This window comes from Herpailurus yagouaroundi, unplaced genomic scaffold (genome assembly GCF_014898765.1).
Source record: "Herpailurus yagouaroundi ecotype Mexico unplaced genomic scaffold, PumYag 28, whole genome shotgun sequence".
In the NCBI taxonomy this organism is placed as follows: Eukaryota; Metazoa; Chordata; class Mammalia; order Carnivora; family Felidae; genus Herpailurus; species Herpailurus yagouaroundi.
The window spans coordinates 169,062,507-169,073,995 of NW_024412376.1; the positions used below are offsets into that span (position 1 = coordinate 169,062,507).

Sequence of the window (11,489 nt, forward strand, 5' to 3'; positions counted from 1 at the left end):
TGACACAGCAAGAGGGAAGGCAGCTCAGATGAGGGTGGACAGGTAAACAGGGACAGGACCATGTAGCCTCAAGGCCTGGGTTAGCACCCAGAGTTTAAGCCAGCGCACCACGAGCTGCTTTGTTTGGACAGGCAGTGCGGGGGTTGGCTCAGTGTTGAGAGTACCTGTCCACCTCATTTCGTGTGAGGAAGAGGTCATCACCAATCTTTAAGTTTTTACAACGTGATAGACAAAAACTGGGTTTACAGATTGATTTAGTTTGCTTTGCCCTGATTACTAGTAAAGACATCTTTTCCTATGTTTACTCGCCATTTCAATGTCTTCCTTTGTGGGGTTCTTTATATCCCTTGCCACTGGATTGTTTTCCGTCAGATTCTCTTTACACATCACGGGCTTAACATCTTGTTTGTGATCTCAGCTGTAAATGATTTTTCCAAGTTTATCATTTGTCAGTTGACTTAGTTTATAGTGTCTTCCACCACATACAGGTTTTCTGTTTCCACGTGGTCTAATCTGTCCATCTTTTTCCCAGGGGCTTTTATAAGGCACTTGCCTCCTTCTCATGCTAGGCTGGGTTTCCACTGACATTTTCAAGGAGGGCAGGGACTATTTAGTACCCTTCACCCTCCTGCATGCCTGCAGGAGGCATGCAGGCAGCTGAGAGCCCTGGGAAGTCTAAGTGAGAGCCCAAGCCTGACATCACCTTGGAGGTCTTCCTGTGGTTGCTGTGGCCTTGGGAATAGTAGTTTCTTGCCTTCTGAGACTGAAGAGACTCTGCAGAGACTACTGGAAGAGGATGTGGCCTGGTCACTCTATTGGGCAGCACTGCTGTGTAAACTCACTGTGACCAACAGAGGCTCTGGAGCCACACACACACAGGCTTAGGCTTGGTTTCTGATGTCTCCTGTGTGGTTTTACCACTTCAAGCCTGTTTCCTCATCTGGAAAATGGAGAAGATGGCAGTACCTGCCTCCCGAAGCCTAACATGGGGCTGTTGTGACAGCACATGAGAAAATGCCTGTGCTCTGTGCTCACTGCAGTCAGTTGTTCAGTACCTGTTCCTTATTGTGACTGTAAATTCCCTGAAGAAAGGAAAAGCAGTCACGTATTAGTTAACACGACCAAACGCTATGAGGGGCATTAGTCTGGAGTCATTTAGGTCAGCATTTTGTGACAACTGCATCAACACTTTGAGATTACTGAAGTCCCTTCACTAACTGAAGGCAGGGTAGGGGGCACACTCCTTACCCAACACTACCCAATCCTACCAAATTCTAGAGCTGTGTAACCCTAACTCCAGTATGGACTTCCTGTTCTAGCTCCTCCTTGATGAGGAACGAGGACCAAGAACCTGTAAAGGACTGAAGACAAAACAGACAAAAATGAAACAAAACACCGGTTTCATGAAATGCCACAAATGGGCTGGAGACGGGAGGCCCTAAGAACCACAGTGGCCCACATACAGGTCTGCACACCCATTTACACATTTTGTTACACACCTGCTCAGATTCCTAGTAATACTTTTCTTACCAGAACGAAGGAGGAACGGGTTCCTTCCATACTTCTGATAGAACAGATAAAGACAGTGCTCCTGATGGTAAGGAGCCTGAATGCTTTTCTTCCAGCTTTCACCAGACTGGGCTCAACAGAAGGAGTACTCTTAAGAGACCATTCCTGAGCTTCTTGACTAGAGGTGTTCCCCACCTCCCACTCCTCATCACTCCATCATGTTCTCCTCCCTGATTTCTTCCATAGCACTTACCACTTTCTGAAACTTTGATTATTTATTTGTATACTTACATATTTTCTGTCCCCTCAATCAGAAATTAAGCTCCATGAGGATAGGGCACTTGCTGTCTTGTTCCTCACTGAATCCCTCTTATCTAAAACTGTGTGGTACACAGAAGATGCTCAATAAATATTGCTTAATGACGGACACACTACATCCAAAAGTGGCAGAGAGTGGGAAACTCAAGAAAAAGAGCCAATGAAAGATGTGGTTTTAATCCTTACAATCCCAGGCTGTTTTCTCCATCCAGTAAACAGTTACTGAGTACCTACTAAATGCTGCCCCAAGCTTTGAATCAAGAAGTGGCTCCGTCTCATCAAATATTGACGCGTCACATGATCAGCCATAGATGTAAGGCTTAGCCAGGACTTTTATACCATGCTAGCAACATAGTCACAAACTTTTAAGCTCCTCTGTCCCTTTCTGCTGCCTCCTCTTTACTCATCCTCAGCTTAACTTGAATGTAATTTCTTCAGACAGGCTTTTCTGACCCTCAATCTAAATTGGGGCTCCTCCTAACCCACCCAGCAATGAGCATCACATCCTATTCTTTCTCATCATGCATTAATCACACTTTAAAAGTGAACATTAATTTGTCTACTCATTTGTGTAATGGCTAGGTCTCTCCTAAGTGACTAAAAGCTCCATGAAGGTAGATACTATTTTCCCCCAAATGCATACCCATTACAATACTGACACATAGTAGTTGCTTAATAAACAGTTCTTGAGCCAATCAATAAAGCTGTACTTTTTTTTTTTTTTTTCTTCAACTGATAGTTCTTGGGTAAAGCACCATGTGCTTTAAAGCCACACTCACTAGGCTGAATACCTGAAACAGGTATTCACTAGAAACACTAGAAACGGCCAGATCATGCAGGTTTGATCACTGTGCATACCACAATTGTTGACGAGTCATCGAACTTATCTGAGTTTGCTTTCTCATCTATAAAGTCAAACGAATGAACTGGATTAACCCTAAAAGCTCCTTTCTGGAATGTAGGTGACCCACTGACAATGAGAGACCAGGTTAGCAAGGAGGACACTAGCTCTTGGATCAGGCTGACCTGAATGATCTGGATCTAAATACTTTACGCTTTCCATGAAGTGTGAACTTTGGCTACTCGACAGGGGACATAAATCACAGGTCTCAGTTCTAGCCTACCTTGTGAGGCTTCTTCAGCATTTTATTGTCCCAGCCAGGTTGACAACACCAAACTAACTTCTACTTAGTAAAAACTGGGACTCCAAGTAAAAGAGTACAGCCCCTTCAAACCTCCCAAAGATCAACCCATATATAACAAAGGAAGTCAAACCATTTACCTTGACTCGAGGCATAGTAACTGTAGGTGGCTTTGCTTCAGCCACAAAACTGTGAGATGCTCCTTTTTCCACGAGATAAGTCGTGTAGGGCATAAATTTCACACCCTTTGACCCAAACACAAAATCATCTCTCAAGGCATCTATCAGCATAATAACAACTTTACTGAAGAGGGGTGGTGGGAGCTTGGTCCAGTTGGAACTGGCTCCTAAAAAGGTTTGAAAGAAAAAAGGAAATTGAACTTTAAACCGTACTTAGCATCCAAGCAGCTTGTAATCTACTTTTGCACCATATATATTGTCATATCTACCTACCTCAATCCAAAGAAAAGGACCTGTTACTGGTAGACAATGCGGGGGTGACAAATACACTGAGAGCCCCAGTATGAAGCAGTAAATTGCCCTCTGCATGGTGAATACTGGAAAAGGGGAGTCCCTTCGTGAAGGTCCTGAAGATAGGACCTTTAGGGAGACTGATTCAAAACAGTGCTGCAGGTAGGAGATAGGGAAGCGTTTACAAATTGTGTTTACATGGTCAGTGGCTGGTATTGCGTGGCCCTGGTCCAAGCGGGAGAACCTTTTGTACTGCTGGGTAGGTGAGGGCTACTGGGGAGAATAAAACAAACAAAAACCAACCTCTTAGAAGAATGTCATAGAAAAAAACGCGAGGGGTCAGCAAGTATCTTACCTGTTATGTCTTATTAACCAAAAAAGGCGCCTAGAAAAGGGAGTGACCCAAAGGCCTGTCCAGGGAAGGGGGCGGGGGGTGTTAGCTGGATGAGCAGACCCGGGGGGAGGCAAGAACCAGGGTGTGGATGGCTTTCTTTGCGGCGACCAGGGAGGAGATTCGAGGCGGGCTAGTAGCGGTGGTTGCCACAAAACGACACAGAAAGAGGCTGGGGTGGTAAAAAGGGGGCTCCTGGGTGTGGAGACCAGAATGAAAGAGACGAGCACCGGTAGCCCGAGAAGTCCAAGAGGCGAGGCTCATAAGGAAGGTTCTCGGGAGAAAGTGGGGCCAGGGGAGCGGAGACGGCCGGGGAGGGGTCCGTACCAGTGGAGGGTTCGGGCGCTGGGGGCTCTGCTTGGTGCTCCGTCCTAGAAGAGGAACGAACCGGAGCCGGGAAGAATCCCCGAAGGAAGAGCGCGACCCCGAGCACCTCGATCACTACGCAGCAGGCGGCAAAGGTCCCGGAGCCCAGCCGCATCGTGCCCACCCGCAGGGCCAGGACCCGTGCCCCCCCACCCCTCACAATTGCGAGCTCCCTCCCGAGTCTCCCTCGGCACCGGCTGCTTCCGGGAGCAGCCCCTGAACAAGCTTGAACTGGCACGCGTAACAGGCGGCGACTCGTGGCGTCATCACGTCCGCCGGCGCGCCAGAAATATGCAAAACAGACGGACGCTTCCGGTGCTGGTAATCCCAGAGTCCTCTTGCGAGTACTTCCGGCGCGCGCGCTTGCGCCTTCCCTCCCGCCCGCGAGGCCCCGCCCCCGCTTTCCAGATGGAGCTGTCGGGTGTGTTTCCCGCGGGTAGGAGAGCCTAACGTGTGCCATTCCTCCTGCCGGGAGCTTTCGCATGTGTCACCTCAGCCTCCTGAGTCTAGTGCCTTCGCTGTCAGAACCCTCACCTTTCTTGGGCAGGTCTGAGCAGCGGGCGCCTTCTCTGAGCTGGGCTTCAAGTTGGGCCGCCGTTACATCGCTAAGTGACCTAGAGAAGGTCAAGCTGACTTCCTGGACTAGGGTGTCCCTGTGCCAAGTACACTCCAAGACATTGTTGAGGCGCCGTTCCAGACCCCTTACTGGACGGTGCCTCTGTCCTCGGCTTCTGTGTGTGCTGGGGACCGGTAGCTCGTAGCCGCCCCCTCCTCTGGGGAATCGCCCTAGGCTGCTGGGGCCCGCTGAGCTCCCCGTAGGGTACCGCTCCGCACACACCTGGAGCCCGTGCATGACTGGTTGCAGTGCCAAGGTCCAGCCACTTTGCCTCTGAGGAGGTTAGCTCTGGTGCAGTCTGTGCTTGCAGCTCCTGGGGTTGCATCCTTGTTGCCTTCTTCCGCTCTCCTCACGCCCTAACACTTCCGAGAACTTTCCCGGATAAGTTGCATGTACCCAAACCCCATTCCCATGCCCCAGACAGACTTCAGGTTGTGTCTCCAGGCATTACATGCGATGTCTCTAAAACAAGTCTGTCACCTCAAGCTCGGATGACTGTAGGTTTCTACCACCTTCTCATCAGTGCTCATTCACCATGAGTGTTAATAACTGCTAAACAACAGCTGGGGTTTATCTGGTTTATCACCTGCCATGCACTAGGTCGAGCCGTTGAAGTTATTTCATTTGATCATCCCAAGAACCCTTTAAAGTAGTTGGTCATTGTTCCTTATTGCAGACAAAGAAATGTTGAAGTAGCATGCCTAAAGTGACAAAGCTAAACAGCCACAGCGTCAAGAATTAGAGCTATCAATCTGACTCAGCCTGTGCTTTGAATCTCTACACTTTGTTGACTTTTAAGAAAAACCAAAGAAAACAACAACAAAAAACACCTCCTCCCTTACAAGGGTCCTTGTTATGGGTTGAATTGTGTCCTTCCAAAAAATTTATATGTTGACGTCCTAACCCTTAGTACTTCAGAATGTGATTGTATTTGAAGATAAGGCTTTTAAAGACATAAATCAAAATAAAGTGTTAACTTTAAAAAAATAAAACTGCCAGTTATTTTACCAGCCAAAATAGGTTTATTCAGAAATAGCAGAGAATTGCAATGGAAGACCAGCAAGGTAGACCAAAACACTAGAAGAGGCTCTTTTGTAGAGGAAAGGCAGGCGTTGTGAGGGGCTGTTGTAAACAGAAAGTCCATTGGAGTAAACTGGGAGCGGGAAGTGTAGTCGTTTCTCACTGGCTGAGGTGTTGCCAGGTCAGGTTGAAACATTCCTACTGCTCCTTGGGAAAGTAATAGCTAAAGTAGTATTGTAAGGCATGAGAGCTCCTCCTGCTGGCCTCCAACTCCATTCTAAATAAGGTTTCCTTTTTTTTTTTTTTTTTTTAGTATCAATTTTTTATTTACATTCTAGTTAGTTAACATAGTGTAACATTGGTTGAAGGAGTAGAATTTAGTGATTAGTCACATATAACACCCAGTGTTGATCCCAACAAGTGACCTTCTTAATAACCATCACCCTTAGGGACGCCCGGGTGGCTCAGTCGGTTGAGCGTCCGACTTCGGCTCAGGTCATGATCTCGCGGTCCGTGAGTTCGAGCCCCGCGTCGGGCTCTGTGCTGACAGCTCCGGAGCCTGGAGCCTGTTTCAGATTCTGTGTCTCCTTCTCTCTCTGACCCTCCCCCATTCATGCTCTGTCTCTCTCTGTCTCAAAAATAAATAAACTTAAAAAAAAATTAAAAAAAAAACACATCACCCATTTAGCCCATCCTTTGCCCACCTCCTCTCCCCTCTCCTCCCCTTCATCAACCCTCAGTTTGTTGTCTATAGTTAAATGAGGTTTATTTTTTATTGATTTTCACACTTCCCCCTTTTGATCAAGATCTTTCTTTGAAAGCATTGCTGATCGAGAGTCAGGGTTTTCCAGATTTAGTGGTTTTGTCCCTCAGTTCCAGGAAGGACTTTTTCTGGTTGTCATATTGTACACATCAGAGGGAAAGTGCATAGTAGTTGGAAAACACTTAAGGCCATATTTGAATAATAAGGAAGGTCAGGACGGAGAATGCTCAGGCACTTCCCATCTATAGTGCATATTTATCAAGATCATAAGCACTGGAAATCATCTTGAAGCGTAGAGCCAGCCATCACCTTATTTGGTACATTGTTTTTGAGAAGTTTGACAGGGTACAAAATAGAAAACTAAAAATCATTATACAAACAGAACAAGTAACATAATTCCAAATTGTATGGCAGTTCTAGACTAGGACTCTACTCTGAAAGTAGCAAACTGAAATATTTATCGGCACTTATTCTGACTTAGGGGAGAAGGTTCTCCCTACAAAGGCAAACCCAGAGTCATGCATGCCTCCTGGACATCTCTGCTTAAAGAAGCCATGAAAGAAGAATAGTGAAGCCTGCAAGAACACACTGAAAGAATTATCCAAGTGCATTTGGGAAGATACAGTGCCAATATAAACATGAAGTAGCTGATGAACTTTTTGCAAAAGAGCAAAACTTAAAAGTCTCATTCACAGTATTGCTATCTCCAAAGAACTGGTTAGGGCTTGGGGTTAGGGTTAGGATTAGGGTTAGGGTCATGGGTTGGGGTCAATGTCAGGCTTGAGGTCAGGTTCAGGATCTAGGTTGGGGTCAGGGTCTGGGTCTGGGTCAGGTTCATGTTCTGCATCAGGGCCAGGGTCAGGGTCAGGGTCAGGGTTTGGTTTTTGTATAAGTGACCCTCTTCCTCATCTTCTATCTCTCCTCTATCTCTGTGAACCTCTAGGATGGACAGAACTCACCTGTGGTGACATTTGCCTTAGAGTTTGAGCTAGAGCAATTCTTTTCTGCCCGTCAGTGTTAGGCTCTAAAAGAAGAGTGAAATATCTATCTGGCCACTGTATCAAATCCAACTCAACCCCAGTCAAGAGTTGTGGATGGCCTCAGAGCTTGTGTAGGTCCCTTCCACCCACCCTCCTGGGAAGGGTGCTGCTGGCCCCACTCTGCCTGGGCAGCCCCAGGTTCCAGCACAGCTCTGACTGGCAAGGGCCCTCGGTGGACATGTATGGATACACATGTCTGGTTGCAGTGGCCTATCAGCCCCCATGTGCAGCCTTCTTGGGGGTTGGTGGGGATCTCCTGGCACCAGCTGGATCCTTCATCCTATCCCACCGATCAGCAGTAGACAATTAGGTCACAGATAGACAGCCCTTGGCCTCCAATCATCCAGGCAGGCATTCTGTGGTTCTCCAGCTCAGGCCAGTCTGGGTCACCACAACTTGCATGGCCAATTACTGAGCCGACTGTGCTCCTGGCAATTTTACACGTCCATGGACAGTGTAGTCAGCCCTTTGGGATATTTCCATTCCCAACATCTGTGTGGTTGAGACAAGTGCCTCCTAGCCTGCCAAGAGAGGTAATGATCCTCCAAACATAGAATGTGGCCCTGGCCACAAGGACCAGCAGACTGGTCCTGCAGTCCTTTGGCCTCCTGGTTGTAATGTAAACCTTTGACATGCATACTCACTAAGAATCAAGGATATAGGAGCGACTGTGTCTCCCAGCAGGCAGTTTCTCACTGAGACTGCATGGTCTCAGAGAGCTGCATGCAAGGCCCAGGGTCTGTGGCCTTGAAAAGCCTGCCAAGTGTGGATTCTGTGCTGTGGAATAACCCTTGAGCTTCTCACCGCTTCACTGAGCAATAATTTACTTACCGTCCTTGCATTTGGTCTCTGCTCTTTGTTTTGTTTTTAATAATTTATTTATTTTTAAATGTACATCCAAGTTAGTTAGCATATAGTGCAACAATAATTCCAGGAGTAGATTTCCTAGTACCCCTTACCCATTTAGCCCATCCCCCTCCCACAACCCCTCCAGCAACCCTTTTTGTTCTCCATATTTAAGATTCTCTTATGTTTTGTCCCCCTCCATGTTTTTATGTTATTTTTGCCTCCCTTCCCTTATGTTTATCTGTTTTTATCCTAAAGTCCTCATACGAGTGAAGTCATATGATATTTGTCTTTCTCTGGCTAATTTCGTTTAGCATAGTACCCTCCAGTTCCATCCAGGTAGTTGCAAATAGCAGGATTTCATTCTTTTTGATTGTTGAGTAATACTCCATTGTGTGTGTGTGTGTGTGTGTGTGTGTGTGTGTGTGTGTGTACCACATCTTCTTTATCCATTCATTCATCGATGGACATTTGGGCTCTTTCCATACTTTGGCTATTGTTGATAGTGCTGCTATAAACTTTGGGGTGCATGTGCCCCTTTAAAACAGCATACCTGTATCCATTGGATAAATACCTAGTAGTGCAATTCCTGGGTCATAGGATAGTTCTATTTAAAAATTTTTGAGGAACCTCCATACTGTTTTTCAGAGTGGCTGCACCAGTTTGCGTTCCCACCAGCAGTGCAAAAGAGATCCTCTCTCTCCGCATCCTTGCCAACATCTGTTGTTGCCTGAGTTGTTGATGTTAGCCATTCTGACAGGTGTGAGGTAATATCTCATTGTGGCTTTGATTTGTATTTCCCTGATGATGAGTGATGTTGAGCATTGTTTCATGTGTCAGTTGGCCATCTGGATGTCTTCTTTGGAAAAGTGTCTATTCATGTCTTTTGCCCATTTCTTCACTGGACTATTTTTGCTTTTGGGTGTTGAGTTTCATAAGTTCTTTATAGATTTTGGATACTAACCCTTTATCTGGGATGTTGTTTGCAAATATCTTCTCCATTCCATTGGTTGCCTTTTAGTTTTGCTGATTGTTTCCCTCACTGTACAGAAGCTTTTTATTTTGATGAGGTCCCAATAGTTCATTTTTGCTTTTGTTTCCCTTGTCTCCCGAGACGTGTTGAGTAAGAAGTAAGAAGTTGCTGCAGCCAAGGTCAAGGAGGTTGTTGCCTGCTTTCTCCTCGAGGATTTTGAAGGCTTCCTGTTTTAGATTTAGTCCTTTTGTCCATTTTGAGTTTATTTTTATTTATGATGTAAGAAAGTGGTCCAGGTTCATTCTTCTGCATGTCGCTGTCCAGTTTTCCCAGCACCACTTGCCGAAGAGACTGTCTTGATTCCATTGGATATTCTTTCCTGCTTTGTCAAAGATTAGTTGGCCATCCATTTGTGGGTCCATTTCTGGGTTCTCTATTCTATTCCATTGATCTGAGTGTCTGTTCTTGTGCCAGTACCATACTGTCTTGATGACTACAGCTTTGTAGTACAGGCTACAAGTCCACGATTGTGATGCCTCCAGCTTTGGTTTTCTTTTTCAACATTACTTTGGCTATTTGGGGGTCTTTTGTGATTCCATACACATTTTAGGATTGTTTTTTATAGCTCTGTGAAGAATGCTGGTGCTATTTTGATTGGGATTACATTGAATGTGTAGATAGATTGCTTTGGGAAGTGTTGACATTTTAACAGTATTTGTTCTTCGTATCCAGGAGCATGGAATATTTTTCCATTTTTTTGTGTGTCTTCTTCAATTTCTTTCAGAAGCTTTGTATAGTTTTCAGTGTATAGATTTTTCACTGCTTTGGTTAGATTTATTACTAGGTATTTAATGGTTTTTGGCGCAATTGTAAATGGGATCGATTCCTTGATTTCTCTTTCTGTTGCTTCATTGTGGGTGTATAGGAATGCCACTGATATCTGTGCATTGATTTTATATCCTGCGACTTTGCTGAATTCATGGATAATTTCTAGCAGTTTTTGGCGGAATCTTTTGGGTTTTCCATATAGAGTATCATGTCATCTGAGAAGAGTGAAAGTTTGACCTCATCCTGGCTGATTTGGATGCCTTTTATTTCTTTGTGTTGTCTGATTGCTGAGGCTAAGACTTTCAATACTATGTTGAATAACAGTGGTGAGAGTGGACATCTCTGTCTTGTTCCTGACCTTAGGGGGAAAGCTGTCAGTTTCTCCCCATCGAGGATGATATTAGTGTTGGGTCGTTCATATATGGCTTTTGTGATCTCGAGGTATGCTCCTTCTATCCCTACTTTCTTGAGGGTTTTTATCAAAAAAGGATGCTGTATTTTGTCAAATGCTTTCTCTGCATCTATTGAGAGGATCATGTGGTTCTTGTCCTTTCTTTTATTGATGTGATGTATCACATTGATTGTTTTGTGGATATTGAACCAGCCCTGCATTCCAGGTATAAATCCCACTTGGTCGTGGTGAAAAAATTTTTTTTTAATGTATTGTTGGATCCGGTTGGATCTGGTTAGTATCTTGTTGAGGATTTTTGCATCCATGTTCATCAGGGAAATTGGTCTATAGTTCTCCTTTTTAGCGGGGTCTTTGTCTGGTTTTGGAATCAAGGTAATGCTGGCTTCATAGAAAGAGTTTGGAATTTTTCCTTGCATTTCTATTTTTTGGAACATCTTCAGGATAATAGGTGTTAACTCTTTTTAAGTGCTTGGTAGAATTCCCCTGGAAAGCCATCTGGCCCTGGACTCTTGTTTTTTGGGAGATTTTTGATTACTAATTTGATTTCTTTACTGGTATGGGTCTGTTCGAATTTTGTCTTTCTTCCTGTTTTAGTTTTGGTAGTTTATATGTTTCTAGGAATTGTCCATTTCTTCCAGGTTGCCCATTTTAGTGGCATATAGTTGCTTGTTTCTATTTGTTTGCATTTCTGCTGTATTGGTTGTGATCTCTCCTCTTTCATTCTTGATTTTATTAAATTGGATCCTTTTATTTTTGTTTTTGATTAAACTGGCTAGGGGTTTATCAATTTTGTTA

General features: G+C 45.0%; 1 protein-coding gene across 11 annotated transcripts in view; it reads right to left on the reverse strand.

Moving 5' to 3' along the window:
• PIGG (phosphatidylinositol glycan anchor biosynthesis class G (EMM blood group)) overlaps nt 1-4,457 on the reverse strand; it is a 44,276-nt gene extending 39,819 nt beyond the window's left edge. For 7 of the 11 annotated variants that reach the window (XR_005795001.1, XR_005795006.1, XM_040490170.1 and 4 more), the window contains exons 1-2: nt 4,158-4,341; nt 3,110-3,315 (exon numbers count right to left, since the gene is read on the reverse strand). Coding sequence is in view for 8 of the 11 variants with exons in the window: in XM_040490170.1 (XP_040346104.1) it covers nt 3,110-3,315; nt 4,158-4,311 (360 nt within the window). In the remaining 3 variants the exon portion in view is untranslated. The other 4 variants (XM_040490158.1, XM_040490151.1, XM_040490164.1 and 1 more) reach the window with 4 other exon arrangements.
• Nucleotides 4,458-11,489: the final 7,032 nt, after the last annotated feature.